General features: G+C 42.5%; 2 protein-coding genes across 7 annotated transcripts in view; one reads left to right on the plus strand and one right to left on the minus strand.

The window, feature by feature from the left end:
- Positions 1-1,928, plus strand: part of Fastkd1 (FAST kinase domains 1) — a 28,191-nt gene extending 26,263 nt beyond the window's left edge. The window contains exon 14 of the mRNA XM_021635604.2: positions 1,746-1,928. Within this exon, the coding sequence (XP_021491279.1) occupies positions 1,746-1,862 (117 nt within the window). The 3' untranslated portion in view covers positions 1,863-1,928. The remainder of the gene's footprint in view (positions 1-1,745) is intronic.
- Positions 1,929-3,986: 2,058 nt separating this feature from the next.
- The window catches only part of Bbs5 (Bardet-Biedl syndrome 5), a 42,336-nt gene continuing 24,517 nt past the window's right edge, over positions 3,987-21,805 (minus strand). For 4 of the 6 annotated variants that reach the window (XM_021635591.2, XM_021635595.2, XM_021635593.2 and 1 more), the window contains 7 exons: positions 21,283-21,306; positions 16,799-17,920; positions 12,904-13,061; positions 12,689-12,796; positions 10,539-10,724; positions 8,582-8,728; positions 3,987-4,560 (listed from right to left, as the gene is read on the minus strand). In XM_021635591.2, coding sequence (XP_021491266.1) covers positions 4,449-4,560; positions 8,582-8,728; positions 10,539-10,724; positions 12,689-12,796; positions 12,904-13,061; positions 16,799-17,920; positions 21,283-21,306 — 1,857 coding nt within the window. In that variant the 3' untranslated portion in view covers positions 3,987-4,448. Of the gene's footprint in view, positions 4,561-8,581; positions 8,729-10,538; positions 10,725-12,688; positions 12,797-12,903; positions 13,062-16,798; positions 17,921-20,715; positions 21,131-21,282; positions 21,307-21,805 lie in introns of those variants that run through there. The other 2 variants (XM_021635596.2, XM_060390494.1) reach the window with 1 other exon arrangement.

Consider the following 21,805-nt stretch of genomic DNA (forward strand, 5'->3'; position numbering starts at 1 on the left):
GTTCAGAGGCTGTGTTTTTGTAGACTCCTGCAGCCTTCAGCAGACTCCTGCGGCTTGCAGGTAAAGCTCATAAGCCCGCCCTTATATAGCTGCTGTATTTAAACATTTATTTTTCAAATTACTTGTGTCTGTGTGTGAGGATGTGCATATGGGTGCAGGTACCTGCGGAGGCAGGAGTCCCCAGGAGCTGGAGTCACAGGAGGTTGTGTGCCTTCATGTCCAACTTGGGTGGTGGGGACATGGTACTGGGGATCAAACTCAGGTTCTCTCCAGAGTGTGTAATCTTAACTGCTGAGCTGTCTCTCCAGCCTGGGTATATATTATTGAACTTTATGTGTAAAATCACTTGATTTCAAATAAATATTCAATATAAAAATATTTTAAGCTATTTTCTTCTACATAATTGTGCCACTTAAATCTTTTATTTATTACCTTGTATCATTTCTCCAGAATCTGTTAGCAAGATATATAGAAAAGCATTTTTTTAAGTGAATTGAAACAGGAAAGTTTCAGCTTTTATTACAAGACGGCATAAAAGGTGAACAAGCAGTGCCATTACTGTTTGGGAAGGGACTTGATCTCTCTGTGTAAACAGGCTAGCCTGTTAAGCATCAGAGCATGGCAACCTAAGCAGTGGCATAAGCACATTTATTCCATACGCTTACCCTCCCAGGCACGTGCACACGAGTGCATAGTGTTCGAAAATGACCGCTTGAAACCCACTGGCAGCCAAGGGCCTGTGATAACGCTGTGGTTTCCCTCTTTCCTTTAAACATTTTTAAATCTATTTCAGTTTTTTAAAATTTATTTTTTATGTGTGTAGGTATTTTGCCTATTTATAGGTCTGTCATCACAGGCATGCTTGGGGTCCCAGAGGCCAGGTCAACTACTGCTTGTAATCAGCTGTGAAATACTCATTCAGGCTGCCTTCTTGTTTGGTTTGTTTGGTTTTGAATGTTGTTTTATGTGTTTGGATCTCTTACCTGTATGTGTATCTGCACACCACCTGCCTGTCCGATGCCCTCAGAGGCCAGAGGAGGGGTCCCCTGGGCTGGACTTACAGACAGCTGTGAGCCACCACGTGGGTGCAGGGGACCAAACCCAGGTCTTCTGGAAGAGCAGCCAGTGATTTTAACTTCTGTGTCACCTCTCTGTCTACTTCTCTTTCGCATCAGTTTTAATGGGAGAAACATAGTGACATGCTGTAGCCAGGCTGGCCGAGAACTCACAATCAGTTAGCCTGTCTGGCCTTTTGGCACTCCTCCTGCCTCAGCTTTTGGAGTGCTCGTATTACAGCTGTGAGTCACCGTGCCTGGATTCTTTCCAACTTGAGTGGTGGAGACTCGGTAACCAATAACAGGCTTTTATTTATAACATTTCTGGAGGCTGAGAAGTCCCAGATCCAAGGCTAGCAGTGATGGTGTCTGTGGAGAGCTTGTTTCTCTATCAAATGGTGCCTTCTCCCTGTGTTCACCTTTCTAAATTTTTTAGCACACACACAATATCAAAACCCACAAATACTGCTAAGTAACAAGTCTTTTACGCACTCTTAGCTCATATCCTTATAGACCAAGAAAATAATTTCTGCATTTTACAACTGTGTTTGCATTTTATGAACCTCTGAGGCCATCATCGGAAAGCCCATATAAACCAACAGGGAGCTCCATCTGATGGTGGGGAAGTCAAATTAAAAACACTTACAGTTGTTTTAAAACTCTTATTCAGATAAATTACTTACTTTGCAGGTCCCTTACTTTGAGTGGAACTCCATGGCACTGTCAACGAAGGATGCACGGATGGGCTACCTGAGAGAACGGATATTTGGAGCAGCAAATCCTAATTGTAGTTTTCATTTTAAATGACTATGGCACACCACATTTTTATTTACTTAAGTGGCTTAACTCAATTAAAAATGCTAAGTGCAAATATTCTGAGCTGGAATAGGCTGATATATTTGGGAATAACAAGAGTTCCACTGTGGTTAGAGCAAATCAAGTGGGAGGAGGTGTTGGGAGTGTAGAAAAAGGTCAGAGGTAACAGTCGACAGCGGATGACCTCACGGCTCCTCCAAATGAGATGAGAAGCCATTGTAAAAGCTTTAAGCAAGGAATGCTAAGAATACACATATTTTATATTTCTACGTATTTGATTTTATTATTATTTTTTAACTTGAGTAGAGCCAGCTGGTCCCCACCTTGTGGCAATCCTCCTGCCTCTGCCTCCTGAGTGAGCTAAGAACTTTCAATAAGTGAGTCAATCACAGCACTCTGGAAATGAGATAGGAGGTCCGTGAGATTGAGGCCAACCTATGTGGCATAGTGAGTTCCAGGCCAGCCTAGGCAATAGTGTGAGTCACTGTCTCAAAACATTCTACATCTCAAAAAAGAAAAAAGAAAGTTTCATAATGTACAATTTAAAATTTTTCTATTTGTTCCTTTATGTGTGAATGTTTTATTTTGATCAATTTGAAAGCCACCATTCATTCCCCTCCCCAACTCCCCCTGGGTCCTTCTTGCCCTCCCCCTTCTAACTTGTGTCCCTCCCCTTCTCTCTAGAAATGTTTGTATATGTAACCTCGTGAGTGCACTTAATGCCGCTGCATGTGCATGGGTAGAGGGCTGTCCGCTGTAGCATGGCCTGGGCCTGGAGAAAGCTGACTGGTCCCCCCACAAAAACTGCTATGGCTTCTAAACCAGGAGCAAGGCTTGTGACACCCGCCCCACCCCCCAACACACACACCATCCGTGCTTGAATGTCTAGCTTGATACTCTGCCGGTAGCTGCAGCTATTGAGAGTTGATGAGCCCAAGTGCCTGTGACTCTAGAAGATACTCTCTGCCTCTTACAGTCTGTCCCCTCATCTGGGATGTTCTCTGAGTCTTCAGGGCGGGGGTGTAACACAAACATTCCTTTCACGAAGACTGGGGTCTGTGGGAAGAGCAAGGCGGGAGGTGGGCTGCTTGGTGGGACCATCCTGAGTTTGTTCAGACATGTTTGTGACATTTTCCTAGCATCTAAGATGTCTACTCAGTGAGTTGGGAGGTCACAGGGAGGTCCAGGCTCCAGAAAGAATTATGGAAGTCGTCATTGGATTTAATAGCATGTGACTGCATGGCATTACTTCAAGTGCGATTGGAGAAGAGTGTGGATGGAGTGGGGGATATAGCCAACAAAGAATGCCCACACACCTCTGGAAGATCTGTCCATATGCAGATGTGTGGTAGGATCCAAGGGCTGATCACGTACAGGGTTGAATCTGATGACTGTGGTAGACTGAAGAGTCTGTAACCCCAAGAAAAATTGGGTGCATAGCCTTATATTCCTCCAGGTGGACCCTTACTCTGTTACCCAAGCTGGGCTCAAACTTGGTTGTTCCGGCAGTCCTAGTGTGATGTCTCTCAAGATCTGGGGTTTCAGACATGTGCCGGCACACTTGGCTCAGTCACCTCTCTTGCTGTTGGAAGTTTAGCAAATGAGCAGCCCTTTCATGTAGCTAAAGCTACAGATTGAACCAGTGACTGCGTACGCTCCCGTCAAATCACCTTCTGCCTTAGCAGCTTAAAGATCACTCCCCATTACAGCTGCTGTGCTTAATGTGGAGACTGTAATTGGTTGGGTTTTAAATTGAAGCTGCGTGGGGCAGCAGAGCTGGACCAGCAGATAAACATGCTTGCCTCGGAAGCTGAGAACTTGAGTTCAAATCCCTAGAACCCACAAAAATGATTGGCACATAGCATGAGTGCTCCTGCAGGAAGGTGGGAGGCAGACAGGAATCCACACAGAAGCTTGCAGGCCAGCTCTCCTGCACAGGGGAGAAGCAGCAAAGAGCGGTCTCTAGTAATGTGGGAAGCGAAGACAGACACCAGTGCTTGCCCTCTGACCTCCACACAAACACTGGCACGTGCACGCATGCATACATTGTCAACAGATACATACAAAGATACTACATTTTGATTGGGAAATAATACACCAGTGTCGCAAAAAGCATTGAGAAAAGGACTGGAGACTCATTTATTGTACTTCTTAAACAGCATTTCCAGTCATCTTCATTATAAGGCACAAGATTCCTGTCATAGCTCAAGACAGGGAAAGACATCTCTTTAGAATGTAGACATATGCATTTCATTTACAATAGAAAACAAGTGTAAATGTATCTTCAGAATACAAAGGATTAGTAAACAGCTCAGATTTAGAAAGCTCACCTCTTGGAGAAAAGTTTAATAAACATACATTGTTCAACTGAATACTAAACTTCTTAGCAAATGGCTGTCTACCTGGCACACTGGAAAATCTCTGGAGATTTCAGCTGCACTGTTTTACGTCATAGAAACTCTACATGAATAGCTGTAAACCTGCATGAATCATCCTACAGGCTTAGAGAAAGGCAATAAATTAAAGCCCTCCTGTCCCAACAAGCCACCTCTCAAACTATTGTTTTTGTCACCTTGTTTATAGTTTAGACAATTTGAACAGATTTAAGCGTGTTCCTAGGCAACTAGCCCCTGAAGCATAACGTATCTCCTTCAGCATCCCAGCCCACTCTTTTTTATCATCTTCATACCTGATGGAAGAAAAGAAAAAAAAACAAAACAAAACAATAAGTAGCCTTTAATGAGAGTTTTGTGTCATGTATTCAGTATAAAAATGGGATCTCTGAAAAACTAAAACCCCACAACCTCCTTGAATTCCTTTCAAAGTGTGCACACTGAATAAGCACAGACCTGTACTGTGGCCATTATTATTGGAATTGGACTGTCCAGAAAAGGTACTAGATAGCCGAGCGGTTTGTCATCCACCCTGCCACTACTGAAGACTGTTGGAGAGGAGTCCGGGGGAGCAGACTCTTAAGACAGAGAACTTAGAAGAGCAGGAACTAGCCTGAGTCGGGATTTCAGTCATTTTCACGTCCTAGTGCCTCTTGTGGTAGGTACCTGATACCATGTTGACTCCTTAAAATGATCCCTTTTCCCACTGTTGTTTGAGGGCTATGCCCTGGCCTCTCCTGAGAACTGGTCTTCATCTCTGAGTACTCAAGATAGAATCTGCATTACCTTAAAATATGTGCTTGACATTTCACTGGAATTTGAGGCCAGCCTGAGCTATAATGAGTTTGAGGCTACTGAATGAGATCCTATCTCAAAGTGCAATGGAAGTTTATTTTACACACCACAATAGGAGGTTTGAGGGGATTAGAGTGTGGTTTGTTAGTTGGTTGTTTTCTTGACTCTTTGTGTGTGTGGCTTCGCAGGTTCACTAGGAAGCAGTGGACAAACGGACAGCCATCTGCTTCCAGGTCAGTAGCACTCACAGAAGACTTGCAGAGCTTGGTTCAATTGCCGGCTCCCACCCTGTCCAAAAGTCAGGCCTGAGGATCTGCATTCTTAAACATTTGTTTTGATTTTATGTGTATGGGTGTTTTCCCTGCATGTCCATCTGTGAGTCACATGTGTAAGTGACTTCAGAGGCCAGGGAGTTGGATCTGTGGGATTAGAGTTACAGATGGTTGTAAGGCGCCATGTGGGTGTTGGGAATTAAGCCTGGTCTCGTGGGAAGAGCAGCCTGTGCTCTTCACCTCTGAGCCATCTCTCCCACCCTGAGAATTCGTAATGTCTAGCAAACCCAGGTGTTGTTGACATTGCTTTGGGAAGTACTGAAGTAATCATGAATTCTCAAGTTTGACTAAACAATGGAACCACTTGGAGATGCTAAAAAAAAAAAAGCTCCTGCCTGGTCCCTCACCAGAGACATTATTGGTCTGACATGTGATCTGGGGATGAGAATTTTTTGAAAATTTGGCAAGTACTGCAACCAAATGAGTGTTATCACTCTAGGTATTACCCCATCAGAATCATCCAAATTTCCATTTCCGCTGCTAAGCAAAACAGTGATGGATGTGTCCCCAATCTAGTGGTTTTCAAACTCTTCTGCACATGTAGAATTATTTTGGGGATCTGTCATGTTTCCAAAGCTCAAACTACACCTCAGAACAGCATAACCCATCAGCAGGGGTGGGAGAGAGGGTCTGGTGCCTCTGTAGTGATTCCACTGTGCAGGCAAGTCTGGGAACTACTGCCCAAACAGAAAGATGAGTCACAGGCACACGATTCCTTTTTGAGGTTCTCCTAGCAACTGTAAGGGGCCCATTTAGCAGGAAGTGCTGTACTTTTCTTCCCCTTGCTGCCTACTGTTTCCTGTTGCTGGGGCAGCATGGCCTTAGACTACGTCAGAACCTAGTGGCTCATGTGAGGGTTAGGTAGTTGCTGGCATAGTTGCCTCCCATCAGTGTTTTTCAAAGTTCGTCTGCACATCAGATCACCTGAGGTTTCAGGAAATAGTGATTTTTGGGTCTGAGCTTCAGAATCTGGGCATAATCAGTTTGTGTGTTAAGGCCCAGCTCTGGTATATTTCAGAAGTGTTGCAGAGATTGCTCTACAGTCAGGGTTCAGGAACCACTGCTTATTCACCCCTGGCACCTGTTAAACCTCTAATGCTTCCATTATTTCATTCTGTTTCTGTTGATCCCAGTATTTCTGTATCTCACCCTCTTGCCAGTTCTAGCATCCATGATCCTTGTAAATCTCTAGGGTTTTTGTTGTTTTTTTTTTTTTAAATCTCTTTTGAGGGAAAGAGAGATTGCAATGGACTATGTTTTATAGCCACTTTTTCCTCAACACAACTAGTTACTACATCATCAGGGAAGGATTTTTAAGTGTATGTATGTATGGATGGATGGATATACATACATGAGATTGAATTATAGAGCTCTAGGGTACCCTGTGCCCTGTCATGAACTGTCTGCCCATCAGGAAATGTTAAGGCACCTAAGAGTGATTTGGAGAAGCTGCCAGCCTTTCAGCCCTGCTGGTTTGGGTCTAGAACAGATAATAGCCACCTTTGGGTCTCAAGTGCAGTGCTCTGCCTTCACTGACTGGACACAGACTAATGCCAATGAAGCAAGTAGGAGTCTTGTTAAAATGCCACTTCTGATTCAGGAAGTCTGAGGTGGGGTCCAAGATTCTGCACCTCCAACAGTCCCAAGGGAAGCCAATGGTACTGGTGCCCTACAAGCCGAACTCTGGAGAGCAGGGCGCCAGGCAGCCTGAGAACAGTCTCCTTGAAGACCTCCGGCCGTGGCAGTAAGGCTGGTTTTGGGCTGATGGGAGAGCACGAGCGTGGCTGTTTCTAGAAGCGCGTGCAGCATGGACTTTCTCCTTAGGCACCCAAGAGCCCCGTCCCGAAAGTCAGACGGCAAGCACAGTGTCTGGGCTATCGCAGTAAGCATCCTGACGGGACACTTAGGCTCCTGTGACTTCCCGGATAGGTCTTGGTTTCCATTTGATATTTACTGTATCTGACCGACACTATGGTAAGAGTGTCCCCTGCCCTTTAAAAAACATTCTTTGACTAAAATAGTCCAGTTGAGTAACTGCTGCATACTTGGGAGAATTGCCCAGCAGCTGTCTGGGTGGTAAAATGGATAGCTACTTTCTCTTTTTTCTTTTTAAAAAAGCATTTACTGCCAGACATGGTGGCCCATGCCTTTGATCCCAACACTGGGGAGGCAGAAGCTGGTGGATCTCTGAGTTTGAGACCAGCTTGGTCTACAAAGGAAGTTCCAGGATGGCCAGGGCTGTTATAAAAACAAAACAAAACAAAACAAAACAAAAAAAAAAAAACAATCTCAAAGAAACTGAAAGAAAAAAAAAGCGTCTACTAACTGAATCATCAAAAAAATTGGAAAAATAAATTATACTTAATGAACTCAAGTAAGACACTAGTCTAAACATTTCTTCATTGCTTTCTTTGTTAAAATAGTTTCAAAATGATTATTTTTTTAATGTGCATTGGTGTTTAATGTGCCTGCATGTATATCTGTGTGAGGGTGTTAGAGCCTCTGGAGCTGTTACAGACAGATATGGGCTGCCATGTAAGTGCTGGGAATTGAACCCAGGTCCTCAGGAAGAGAAGCCAGTGCTCTTAACTACAGAGCTATCTCTCCGGCCCCTACTTCTGTGTTTTCTTAGGAAATGAACTATTGTGAAGGAAAGCAAATCTCTCTGCCCTACTGGGTGACTGAAGCATTACACTCTTAAAGCCAGAATTGGGCAGAAGAGCTCAACTGTCCTTACTCATTTTACAAGTAAACCCGCCTAGGGCTGGAAAGGTGGCTCAGCGGTAGAGGGACTGGCTGTTCTTCAGAGGACCCAGCACCCACATGGTGACTCACAGCTGTCTGTGTCTCCAGCCACAGGGGATCCAGGGCCCTCTCCTGGCCTGAAAATGTATCACACAGGCATGCGGTGTAGGGACATGCATACAGGCAAAGCACCCATATACAGAAAATAATGTTTGAAAAAGACAACAAAAAATCAAGACACCAGTCTGGATGACTTCTTTCCTTAGTCTCACAGCTAACGCAAGCAGCACTTGGTCAACAAGTGGCAGACTCGAAAGTTCAGTTAGGTTGAAATGTATAGTTTACCACTGAGATGGAGCTTGCGTGATGGGAAAATCTGGCTGAATTGCTTATCGGTTATCTGACTTACTACTTGGTTCAAAGAATTAGGCTGAGGGAAACTTACTTCCATATGTCATTGACTTCAGTGGGTGCAAACTCTTTCGACTCCAGCTGAATCATCGCAAAACCGCCAATGGCATACAGGGACCCCGCCAGGCTGACGAGGCTGACGGAGCTTCTTTCTTGGGGAAATTCCGTCATCACTTCCCATCTAGGTAGTTTATTGAAAATTCAGTAAGTATAAAAAGTACATAAACACAGCATTTTGGTGTAATTTTGTTATTTTTTTCACCGGCTGGGTGTGTGTCTCTGTGTGTGCAGACACACATCCACAAACAGGTGTGAAACTAAAGCCACGGGGCTTATAGTTTTGTGTGCAGGATTACTCTTGTTTGTTTGCAGCACAGTTTCACTCTGTGGCTCTGACTGGCCTGGAACTCAGAGACTTGTGTGCCTCTGACTCCCTAATACTGCTAATCAAAGTTGTGCCCCGCTGAGTTCAGCAGATTTAAGCTTTTATGCATTGGAGCACTTACCCTTTATATAGAGTCTTCAAGAACATAATTTTGTTTTGTCTTTTGAGATAGGGTTTCACTGTGTAGCCTTTGGCTGTCCTGGACTTGCTTTGTAGACCAGGCTGGCCTCCAACTCACAGCGATCCACCTGCCTCTGCCTCCCTGAGTGCTGGGATTGCAGACATGTACCACCTTGCTCGGCTAAACATAATTTTTAATGCTCATTTAAATCTAGGTTTGGCCAGGCATAGTGATGCACGCCTGTAATCACTATGAGTTCAAGGCCAGCCTGGTCTACAAAGCAAGTCCAGAACAGCCAAGGCAGAGAAATCCTGTCTCGAAAAAAAAAAAAAAATCCAAAACAAAGGTAGTTTTGTGAAAATTCATTGTGATTTGCAGATACGAAAATTATCTAATAATCATATATATTTGGATTTTTCAAAAAAGTAATAACACTGCCCTAATTTTTTATCCCTAATGCAGGAATATAAAGCTTACCTAGGTGTGTATTTACCTAAGTGTGTAAGCTTAAAATTTTAGATTAATTTTATATAAAAAATCAGTCAAGAATCTTCTCACATTAGTCTAATAAAAACTTAAAAGTAAAAAATTAAGAAACTTACAAAGCATCATAGTTTATGAATGGTAGTTGTTAACGAGTGAAAATCTTTTAATTTGGGGGGGAAGGGGCTTGTTCAAGACATGGTTTCTCTGTGTAGACCAGGCTCGTCTCAAACTCAGAGATCCACATGCCTCTGCCTCCCAAGTGCTGGGATTAAAGTTGTGAGCCATATGCCCATGCTCCCCCCAAAAAAATATTTTAATTTTTTTCCCCCTCAGACAGGGTTTCTCTGTGTGTAGTCCTGGCTGTTTTGGATCTCACTTTGTAGACTAGAGATCTACCTGCCTCTGCCTTCCAAATTCTGGGATTAAAGGTGTGCACCGCCCTGCCTGGCTAATTCTTTATATATATATATATATATATATATATATATATATATATATATATAAATATTTTTTTAATTTTATGTGAATTAGTGGTTTTACCTGATGTATGTCTGTGTGTCAGATCCCCTGGATCTGGAGTTATAGACAGTTTTCAGCTACTGTATGGTTTCTGAGAATAGAACCCGGGTCCTCAGGAAGAGCAGCCAGTGCTCTTAACCACTGAGCCATCTCTCCAGCCCTAATCTTTTAATCTTTAAACTGCGTGTTCCCTACCAGTTCTTACGACATCCCTATTGGTCTGTGCTTATACAGTTTTTAGAGGTAATAAGCCTTTGCAAAGTGGCTGAATGGAGCCAGGGTGCAGTCAGGCAAACAATATGCCGACCTTAAATCGTGAGTCTACATTCCTGGCGACGAACACATGGCGTGGGGGTAGGAAATGCTTCCTCTTTCACCCAAGGCTCTCCGGCTGCCTCACCCCACAACTGAGCATGCGTGGTTGCTACCCAAATGCAACAAGCTCGTACAGGATTCATACGCTGGAGCAAAGCAACTCACTTATTGGTTTTGAGGTCAAAAGCTTCGACTGAAGCTGAAAGGCCATCTTCCGTGACACCTCCCGCGATCACAATTTTGCCTTTATGGATTGCCACTCCAAACATGGAACGAGGGGTTTTCATCGGAGCCAGATCTTTCCAGTCTCCTTTCTTGGGGTTGTAGATGAATACCCTGTTTGTACACTTTCTGTGAATATAAAAAGACAATAAATGTTCGTTTTAGAACCTTCTGTGAAAGCAACTGTAATGATTCACTGCTGTTTCTGAGTATGTAGTACTTCATTTAAAGGAAGCTGGGGCGGTTTAGGGCAAGGGGTGTAGCTTAGTGCAGAGTGCTAATGAGGCATGCGTGAGGCCTTGAGTTCAAACCCTGAAAGAAAAAAAAAGGTTTTCTCAGTGAGTCTAGCCTATATGAGACCTATATTAGAAAAACCATTGGGACTGTAGATTACATAAGTAATCATGTAGGCTGATTAATGATGAGAAGTTTTATTTGCTTAAATGACAGCAGAAACACTTGGACTCAACCAAAAAAAAAAAAAAAGACCAGATGTAAACATTTCTTTTAGACTTGACTATGGCAAGGTCTTGGTGAAAGCAGAATAGAAAATCATAGCCACTAGGGGCAATTCAGTGTGTCCCCCAGTCTCCCACCAAGCACTCGGAATGGCCCTTAAGTGTGAGACCCAAGCCTGGCTCCATGTACGGGATTGGACTCCAGGCCGTCCATGTTCTAGAAAGTGCTATCGAGCTACACCCTAGCCTCAGCCCCACTTTTAGCTAATGATTCATTTCAAAGTTCTTGACTTTGACATTTGCTAGGCAATGCTGTCTAGGTAATAAGATTCTTGAGATTAATATGTTATTTCTGGAAGACCTGACTGCTTACTAACACTGACTTTCTGGCTACTAATGTTGTTGAAGCAAACGATTTAAATCATTTTGGCAGGATTCCAGTGTTCCCAAAATCATAATGCACTTAATAGAGATTGTTCATTCCATTTAATCAGAGAGAAAATCCATGTACATCCTTAATTGTTTGTTTGATGGAAAAAGCAAAGATTAAGGAAGATATTTCATTTCAGGATATACACTCTTTGAATATGGAGGGACAGAATTTTAAAAAATCTTTGCCTGTTAGGTCACATTTTCTGTGCTGTGTTATCATTTTAATTGAATAAGACCAATAACTCCAGAATGCAGAGATCGTTGCTTGACACAGGACTTCATGTTTTACTTTCTTTTTGGTACAACTGTGAAAGAAAGGGTCAGTCAGCCCCCGGAGGGGTCGTGACTCACAGATGAGAACTCCTGGCCTAGAAGCCAAGATGCATTCATACATGATGAGATGATGTGTCCTGGTTTTCTCACAAGGGACTAGCTCCAAGTAGTGAGTGGGAGACCTGAGAGGGAATAACTCTCTCTTGCTGGAGAAATAACTGCTCCTTTCAGTTACTGTGCCCTTCAGTTTCAAACGGATGTGAATTCTCTCTCATGCGCATAAAGTACAAATCCACATTGTTTTTGTGTACTTTTTGCTAATGGATATAGCTCAATGCCATGTTAAAGAGTACGTGGGACCTTTTTCTCCACTGGCACTAGAGAGATGGCTTAGCAAGTAGGGATGCCTCTGTCCCTTCAGCCTGATGCCCTGGGTTCAGGCCCTGGATCCCATTTGGGGGAAGGAGAACCAGCTCATCAGCGCGGCCTCCTGAGCTCAATATATGTGCTTTGGGAAGTGCGCCCCGCACTATTTATACACGCACATGAACAATATCAAAATAAAAACCTTAAATGCTAATCTACGTCTGTTTCACTGACTAGGTCGTGTGTGGTGGAGTGTGGCTATAAAGCAGCTAAACAGAGAATGGACTGTGCCCCGGATGGTGCTCTCCCACCGTCAGGGTGCTTGTGGTTGAGGTATGGTGCTCATTCCTATGTATTTGGCCTAGTGACTTTAAAACATTTTTTTCTGCGAAAAATAATTATAATTCCCTCTAATAACTTTTCACAAGTTTATTTGCGTTTTTATCTGCGAAATATGACATTGAGAGAGCCAAGTCCCGTTTCAGTAAGTAGTCTCAGAGAAGAGAAGAAGCCCTTGCAATACTCACGTGAACGTAACTGCAAAGGAAGCTTTAGAGCACTTACTTGTCGTCTGTCTTTCCGCCTAGACAGTAGATCATCCCATTATGTGAAATCACGTTATGGCCATAAACTTTAATAGGGAGATTTTTCACTTCACTCCATTTTGCAGCCCTAGAATGAGATGATAACAGGATTTCTGTTCCAGCTGGTGAAAATGTGACTTTTTGGTAGGCATGCTTACGGAGCATAAACATTATGGGAATGTGATATCAACTTACACAGGATCATAGCACAATACGGAATCCAGAGAAGCCTCTGTTTGAAGGTCTTTGCCGGCCACCACGTAGATTTTGCCATCTACTTCTCCCAGACCAAACAGACACCTGGCTGATGGCAGCGGTGGGAGTCCGACCCACTCAGATGTTATGTTATCAAGCTGAAGAGAAAACACGAGTTATGGGGATTGGTAGAACAATGTTACCAGGTGTAGCCGAAATGGACTCAAGATTTCACGTATTGTTCAAAATTTACAGAGACGGTGGAAGATCTTGCAAAACTATAATCCTAAAGTAGAGTATTTTAGCTCAAAATGTCTAAAAAGAATGAGAAAACCTGCTTGGCTCATGAAAAAAACAAAACCAAAGCCTAAACTCCCAAAAAGACATCAAGGAAAAAGAGAGAGAGAGAGAGAGAGAGAGAGAGAGAGAGAGAGAGAGAGAGAGAGAGAGAGAGAATAAAACAGAATTGCTAGGTTAGTTAGAACTGTGCTGTTTCCCCAGGGGAAAAATTTTTCCCTGAAGTTTTTTTTTTTTTTTTTTTTTTAATCCTTGTTTTTTTAATTTTTTTTAAATTAATTTTTTTTTGTTCCTTGTTTTGAAACAAGGCATCTTAACACTTTGGAAGCACCGGGGAAAGGCAGGCTGTCTGGCAGGGCTCACAGCACACCAATGAGCCCTGCATGCTATATTTAGCGCACTCCCAGAGCCAGCACCCTCGACAGCTGCACTTGTCGCTCAGTCCGCAGACAACTGAGAGGCTGGGCGAGAGCACTTTTTCTGTCTCCTAAACATGCCTAGGCTCTTTCTGTTTTATTGTTTTGGGTACAGGAAATACTCATTTCAATACCCTGGTCTTGGGCAGAGCCATCGTAAATATCCTCTTTCTGGCTTACGCTAAGAAGTGACCCGCTTTGCCGCCCTGTCGGCGCCACGCTCTGGACTAGGCCCCCTCTGGTCTGCCCGGCCTTCAGTTTGGCACCTTCGTTCTAAAACCTTCACACGCTCCTTTCTGCATTTTAGGGCAGCCCTGCCAAGGGGGCTCTGAGAGGGGCAGCTGCGGCTTCCTGTGCCAGGTAGCAGAGGGGAAATGCTCCAAACTGGGGCTCACTGTGAACCTAGGACAGCCAGGAGGAGGAAAGGCTGCGGGAGGGCCAGGGAGGGGCTTCGATGGAAGTCTTTCTGGCTCGGAGCTAGCAGTGCCAGTGAAAGTTCTGAGAACAAAGGACACCCGCGACCTAGGGCTCGTCCCCTGGTGCCCAGGGTCAGCTTTGCAGTCACTCGTTTCCGCATCGTTACAGACTGTGACTGTAATGTTTTCATTCTTGAAAAACAAAACAAAACCCTTCTGGTCAAGAAGGTGTTGTAGGGTATGTAGCTCGGGATTCCTAGCACAGCTGGTGTGTGGGTGCATGTATGTGTGCGTGTGTATGGAATCCTCTGTAACAGAGGAGACATAACAGTAAACACTGATAGAAGTCTCACTCTGTGAAAAGTCCTGTACAAAATGCGCAGAATGTAATCTCACGCAGCTGCCTGCCAGGCACAGAGAGGTTAAGTCGCTTGCCCGCCTTCACATGGCTTTTTATAGGTGGTTTTCAACACCATACTCTCTAATAAACCTATAGGTGTTTTCTTGTTTGTTTGAGACAGGGTCTCATGCAGCTTGGGTACTTTTTTTTTTTTTTTTTTTTTTTTTTTAATGGATCAACAGCTTATCACAGTCCGAAAGCTGAGCGCCCAGTTCCCATGCAGATATGCAGTACCAACCTTCCCATCTTACCCCAGGAACATTTTCTATAGCGCTGGATCAGTAGGTTGCCAGGCAGCTCCCTTAGTGGCTGAGCTCTCAGGCTGTTTAACCTGTCTAGACGCCACTTGCCTCACTGTTAAAATGAGGGTTTATACCTAGAATAGCCCACAGCTTAGTGCGGTCTAAAACCTGATCAATCTGTTAACTCCACGGAAGAGGGAATCTTAATGAGGCCAGAAATTCCCACAGTCTGTTTGCAGCACATGTGAATTCGCTCTGAACTTAATACACCTTACACATGCAGCCAAGCAGAAAAAAAAACAAACATACAAACTCTAAAATCCGCATACAAAGCTCTTTTATGATTTTTAATTCAGTTCTACATTTGTGCCTTTTAGAAGTAGTGAGAAAGGTACCCTTGTCTCATGCTCAGACATGTAATCTCACTTGGAAACTGATGCATAATAAAGACAAAAGGAAATAATAGGATGGAGAGAAAAAATATTAAAATGAGTACTTGAAAATAAAGAGGGTGTGGACTCTGGATATATTTTTAAAAGGTGTGTGTGTGTGCATGTATGTGTGCCTGTGTGTGCCTGTGTGTGTGTTTGTGCTTGTGTAAACTCTAACAGTGAGCTAGGTCCCCAGCCTTATAGTCAACATACTAATATAAAGTGGACTAAGCCTGCAGGGGTGTTGAGACTTAGTCTATGCTGTAACTGTTCCCTGAATCTATGGTTATATATCTGTCTGACCTATCTGTCTGTCTGTTTGTGCCTACTTATCCATTTGTGGTTTGATATTTTTCACTTCCTAGATACACTTACAGTCTTTTTCATTGAATTTGCCATTTCTAAAGTTAATCTGAATTTGAAATTAGGGTTTGGGGAGATTTCTGAGTCAGATTCAAATACTTTTGCTAGTGTCTTTCACTGGAACTTAGAAAATCAAGAGCCGCGACTAGTATACATCACTGTGACTGCATTTTTCTGACATGAGAGCAAGCTGGTGATAGGTAGGATTTGTGAACGCATGGTGTGTTGTGTATTTTGAGAGCATGTGGTGACTGTGGTGTGACATTCTACCCTTGCTTATCTCTGGTCTTCCCAATTTAGGTGCCTGAAAACCCCAGGCCACAATTCGCCAGGAACTAAACAAATTCTCACTGATCTAACCCCAAGCCGCGAAGTGTTGGTATTGGCAATACTGAAGGTTCAGGGTTCAGTCACCGAGTGACTGCAAAGTACAGCGCATCAATGGTATGAAGCAAATTCTCCTCAAATAAACTAGAAAGGGTTGGTTAGTTTAGGGGGATTTTGCTCTCCTGGAAGTTTTTATGGTTACACCAAACAGATAATTAAGTTATAATTATCTCTCAAATTTTAATAAATGTAATATCATAGATAATATCTTCTAAATGCAATTCAAGTGTGACACTTGTGGAGACAGATCTTTTTTTTGGCACAATCCAAAGTGTGCAGAATATACATACGAGTCATTTTCTTCAATAAAATCTTTAATACAGTGACAATAAACAGGAAATGAAATGCTACTTCCCTAAACCTCCAATTAAAGGGAAAAAGAAAAGCAGACAAATCCCAACTTCCTTGCAATGTGTAAAGCACTGTGTTATAGGCAAATATACATACGAGTCATTTTCTTCAATAAAATCTTTAATACAGTGACAATAAACAGGAAATGAAATGCTACTTCCCTAAACCTCCAATTAAAGGGAAAAAGAAAAGCAGACAAATCCCAACTTCCTTGCAATGTGTAAAGCACTGTGTTATAGGCAAATAACTTTAGGAAAAGATCCTAACCTATTTATCTGGTAATAGTGTTAAAGATTATAAATTCAGTTTTTTACCCAAAATACTGAGCTCTGAAAGATTAAAATTACCAGCAGCTACCTAAACAGCATTGGAGTAAAAGAGTGCAAAGAAAAGAGTGAGTTAGGTATAACGACTCCTTCACCACACCTTCTTATTAAATATTGTCTTATTAAATATTAAGTGTTTCTGCCAACACTCTTAAGGTTCAGAGTTAAGAGGGCACAGGAGGTTATCAATGTGAGCAATATGTAAGCAAGCCCCCCCCCCATCACAGACTGGCTAGGGATGGCGAATCCGGCCTCGGCCTCCTTACCTGGAAGAAGTATGACTGCAGGGGCTGATCCTTGTTTTCCTCATCCACGTACAGGCCCCCGACCACGTAGATCTGGTTCTGCTGGGTAACGATACTGGAATGATTTCTGGGAATCTGCTCCGCTAGGGCTGTGAGGTAACACTCGTTTTCCGTGGGGTCATAGGCCACGGCGGCTGTGTCGTTGACCAGGAGGATGAGGTCTTTGACGAACATCCCGTGCCTGGGAATGTCGTTCAGGTAACCGGGAAGAAGGTCTTCGTCGCCAACGTCACCGTTCATCTCGCCCGCGCCCGCCTTCTCGGCATTTTTACTAGGCTCTGGGAGTTTGCCTGCGAAGGCATCCTTCAGAACCTTGATTTTTTTCTGGATCTCTGGGTTGCTCTTAATCATGTCGTCCTTTTCAACATGGTCTTTGAAGTACTTTTCGGCCATGAGGCGAAAACGAACACAATCGAACACCTCGCTGAGGCTCTTGGCCCTGTTCTCTTTGTCCGTCCGCACCCACTTCATCACTGCCTCGAACACCACCTCCTCCTTCTCCACGTTGAGGCTGTCGTTGGAAATGACGGAGATGAGCTCCTGCGGGGACAGCTGCAGGAAGTCTTCCTCCTTGGAAATCTGCGGGAAGCGGTCCGACACGAACTCCCGGGCGGAGATGGCAAGCCTCGGGCAGTCGAGGAGAAGCCCCAGCCGCAGGATGGCCAGACAGTTGCCGGGAGCCAGTCTCTTCTGCAGGTAGGACACGCAGACGGTGAACACGGACGGGATCTGGAAGCGGCTGGACAGCGCGAAGATGTCCTGCACGTTTCCGTCGTTGAGGTCGATACTGGCCGAGTACAGGTATTTGATGATCAGGTCCAGGATCGCGGGGTCCACGTTCTCAAGCGCTACCTCCTTTTTCTTCTCCTCCTCAATTTCGGATAAGAAGTACTCGCGGAAGTAAGGGCTGCAGGCGGACAGGATCAGTCTGTGGCAAGGAAGGTTCCTGTCACCCGCTTTCAGGGTGCAGTCGATGAATTTTTTCTCTTCCAGGAGATCTTTTAGACCATCCTGGAGAAGGGTGGACTGGTAAAGCCGGAGTTCCTCCGCAAGCTCCCGCTGGGAATCCATCCTGTGAGGAACCTGGATAAGGAAGAGGACACTGAAGGTCTTCGCTCCTTGCTGCACACAGGTCTAGCTGTAAAAAGGCAGATCAGTGTGCCCTGCGCAGCCTGAAGCCTTTGCAATCTAATCCCACCAGCTAAATATAGACACCGGCTCTACCAACCGGAATTTAGGAGAGCTGGTTTGGAAAGGAGTGTTGTTCAGCTGTCTGAGATTGAAAGTAACAACTGGAACTTCTGGTCACTAAGGAAAGTGCTAAGAAACAAGACGTTCAGGTGAGGCCGAAAGCTTTGAAATATAGAAAGTCTTGGAAGATACGCTAATAAAGGGTATCCGCAAGAAAATACTTACTGAACTAATAGGAAAAAAAAATGGATCATAAAAATGAGTCACTCCTCTAAAAATGGCCTAGTGTCAAGCTACTTGGCTATCTGAAATAATGATGCCAAGGTCAAGAATATGAGGTGAGTTCATTTTAATTCTCATAAGCAGTGAGTGTTTAAAACACAAAATGTCACTTTCTATTCAAAACAGAATTTTCTTTTCCAAGTAGGCAACATAATGTACTTATTTTTATATCTTATTTAATAAACTTTTAAATGATACCTCCATCATAACTGAAATAACAGATTCAAAGAAACTTAATTTTCTAAAATATTCTAAATTATATCTATCATTAGGTGGGAAAACTATAATTACTACTGAATTATCAAATCCATTCACATTCTATCTTGCCATACAAGGGGTGTGAAGTAACAATAATAAAAATAAGATAAAAGAAGAAGTTTAAACTCAGTCCTCATGTGAATAGATGAGCTGGGATGTCTGGGTAGGGGGACTCCCCTATTCTGAGGAATAAGGGAGAAGGGATTCAGGAGAGAGAGTGGGACTGGGAAGAGAGGAGGGAGGAGCCTATGACTCAGATGTAAATTGAATTATTAATAAAAAAATAGACATTAAAAAAAGATAAAGGTTAAAAAAAGAAATCAAGACCAAAGAAAAACAGTTAAGTCTTTGGGGAAAGAAAAGACTCACATACATACTAGGAATATTTTGTGACTTTAAGTGCTGAAATGTACCTTGCACAAAGTAAAAAGTTTAAAAACAGAACAGATGTATCCTATGAGAAAAATGCTAACCCCAAAGAGTAAAATCAGGGTTGAGCTACTGTATCATCCAGAACATGTAGAAAGCAGGCATTGTTAAAGAAAATGTAAAACTGGAGTCATAATTTACGCTGTTGATAATGGAACACCAACGGGAATGAAGACACGGTTTCAAAGAACTCATCCAGGCATAGTGGCACACACCTGTGATCCTGTGAGGCGGAGGTCCAAAAATCATTCTCAACTACACAGTGAGTTTAGGGCAGCCTGGGCTATGTGAATAGACCCTGCTTCTCCCCCAACTGTCCCTTCATTTCTATCTAGACGGCATTATAAGATTTTTCAAGTCCTTTGTTACATTCAGAACTTAGCAGAGCTGTGAAGACGCTAAAGTTTCAATGGCTGGTGCTCTTAAATGCGCCCCCAGATGGAAGCTCGGTGAAGGCCTGCCTCTTGTGTTGAGGGTCTGTGTGTTCACTCTATATAGCCCTTAGGCCTCATGGATGCTCCGTGAATATCTGCTGAATGAGCAAATATCCCCAAATCAGGGAATTATGTATTCTCAAGCTTTAAGGTGTCTTTCCATACAGGGCATTTTTTTCTTTTCTATCACAGTGAGTTGATGGTACGGCCAGCTGCTGGAATGACAGCTGAAGGGAGAACTCCCTGGTTCTTTTTCCATTTATAGATGTCATTAAAGGTTTTAACACACTGGATGAAGCTAACAGCTGCTCCCCTTGATAAACAATAAATGATTCATTTCTCTCCACACGTAACACCTAACATTTGAAGAGATTAATGAGTCAGATGCAAACACCAGGGTATGACGTTTAAAATTATTCTTTGTTGGTGGGTCATTTTAGCATCCCGTCTGCTCAAATACCAGTGAGCAGTGTTTAGTTTATGGCAGCATTTTATTTGTAATCTCTAAATATTGATTATTATACATATCCATTAAGTATACAGAAACCTTTCATTTAAATGAAGAAAACCCATGTGTAGCTTTTTTCATCAATTTTTAATGAATCAGGGCAGCACTAGGTTGTAATGAATGTTTGTTTATGATTGTACATTACGTCTTGTTTTAAATGTATTTATGTGTTCATTTCTTTTTCACTAATGAAAATGGTGCCTTTGGCTAAGTAAATTAGTTGTTTTGAGATTTCATGAGTGTTTTTAGACTGTCATTATAGCCAAAACAACTGAATGACATCAGAAAGGTCTGCCCATGTTATCTGAGAAATCTTCAAAGGAGTCTCAATGTATATAAACAAGGAGTCAGTGAGTGAGCCAAACAATTTCCTTATAAAGCAAAATACATTCTTGCCAAAGCCATCATGACATTTATAGACCTGCATTCTGCAGTGATATATATCATAATTAAAATGTTCAGTTTTTACAAAAATGAACCCCTAAAAATGATATGTTTAAGAACTGTAATTTAGGAAGCCTCATCAGAAGCAGGCATATCTTTGAGTTCAAGGCTAGCCTGGTTTACATAGTGAATTCCAGGATAACCAGACTGCATAGGAAGACACTGTCTCAAAACAAACAAGTAAACAAACAAATAGAACTATGATTTGAATTATAGTTTTATATTTAGTGTCCTGTGATAATATATTTTAGCCAGGTTTGTAGTTTATAAGTATTTGATTATTTTTTTAAGACTGATCTTATTTTTTTAAATAATACTTTCAAAACATTAGGTGGTGCTACATAAAAATCTTTATTAAATCCAACATGATACAGTCACTTAATATCTGAGAATCAATATTTTACAGGTATTAGGTACAATATAAACATTTATAAACCAGGTACATTTCAGTTACAATTTCAAATATAAGTTTTAGAAAGCTGGGAGTTTTCTAAAATTAAGGAGCTTTTCCTTAATTAGTAAAAGCTTTCCTTAAAACATAAAATATAAAAGCAATAAATATAAAAACTATTTCATGCCTATAGCAGGCAGTGGTATCTTTTAATCTTGAGATATCATTAAATAGAAATCCAGCTCAACCCAAGATCAACTCATCACTTCCCAAAGTCCCTGTAGTGTGAATCCATCCTTCAATTTCTCTATTGCAAGCCCCAGTTCTTCTGAAAACACAGGTTCACGATCTTGTTGCTTTGGGGTAGGTAAGAACACGGTGAGATGGGAATAGAAGGTAAACAAGAAAGAGGAAAAAAACAAAAAATGTTTCACTAAGTTAGTGAATGCTAAATGCTGTAATATTGAAACTTAAAAAAAAAAAATCAACTATAGGTAAATGTCCTTACCTTATTTCCATCAGCAAAATAAGCCTATAAGAAAAAAAAAAGTATTTTACATGTTTCATACAAAACAAATCAGGGGCCTAAGGAACAAGTAATTTTCAGAAAGATTTAGTAGCTATATACTTTTCATATATGGTTACTGTGCAGTTAATAGTTTCTCTATAATGCTGCCATCAACACATTCTTGTGATAGCACGGGCCCTTAAGCCCAGAACTTGGGAGTCAGAGGCAGGTGTGAGGTCAGATTAGTTTACACAGTGAGTTCCTCAGGTAGGGCTACACTCTAAGATGCTGTTTCAAAACAAAACATGTTGTGGTGACCCAGACCATGACATTATTTCATTGCTACTTCATAACTGTAATCTTGCTACTGTTATGAATTGTAATGTAAATATCTGATACGCAGGATCTCTGATATACAACTCCTGTGGGGGCACGACCCATGAGCTGAGAACCACTCTCTAAGCAAACGGGCTTTCTACCTGATGTGCAGCATCATTAGCCTGAAAGGAAACTGAAAGTTTTT

The sequence above is a fragment of the Meriones unguiculatus genome, chromosome 8, assembly GCF_030254825.1.
Source record: "Meriones unguiculatus strain TT.TT164.6M chromosome 8, Bangor_MerUng_6.1, whole genome shotgun sequence".
Lineage (NCBI taxonomy): Eukaryota > Metazoa > Chordata > Mammalia > Rodentia > Muridae > Meriones > Meriones unguiculatus.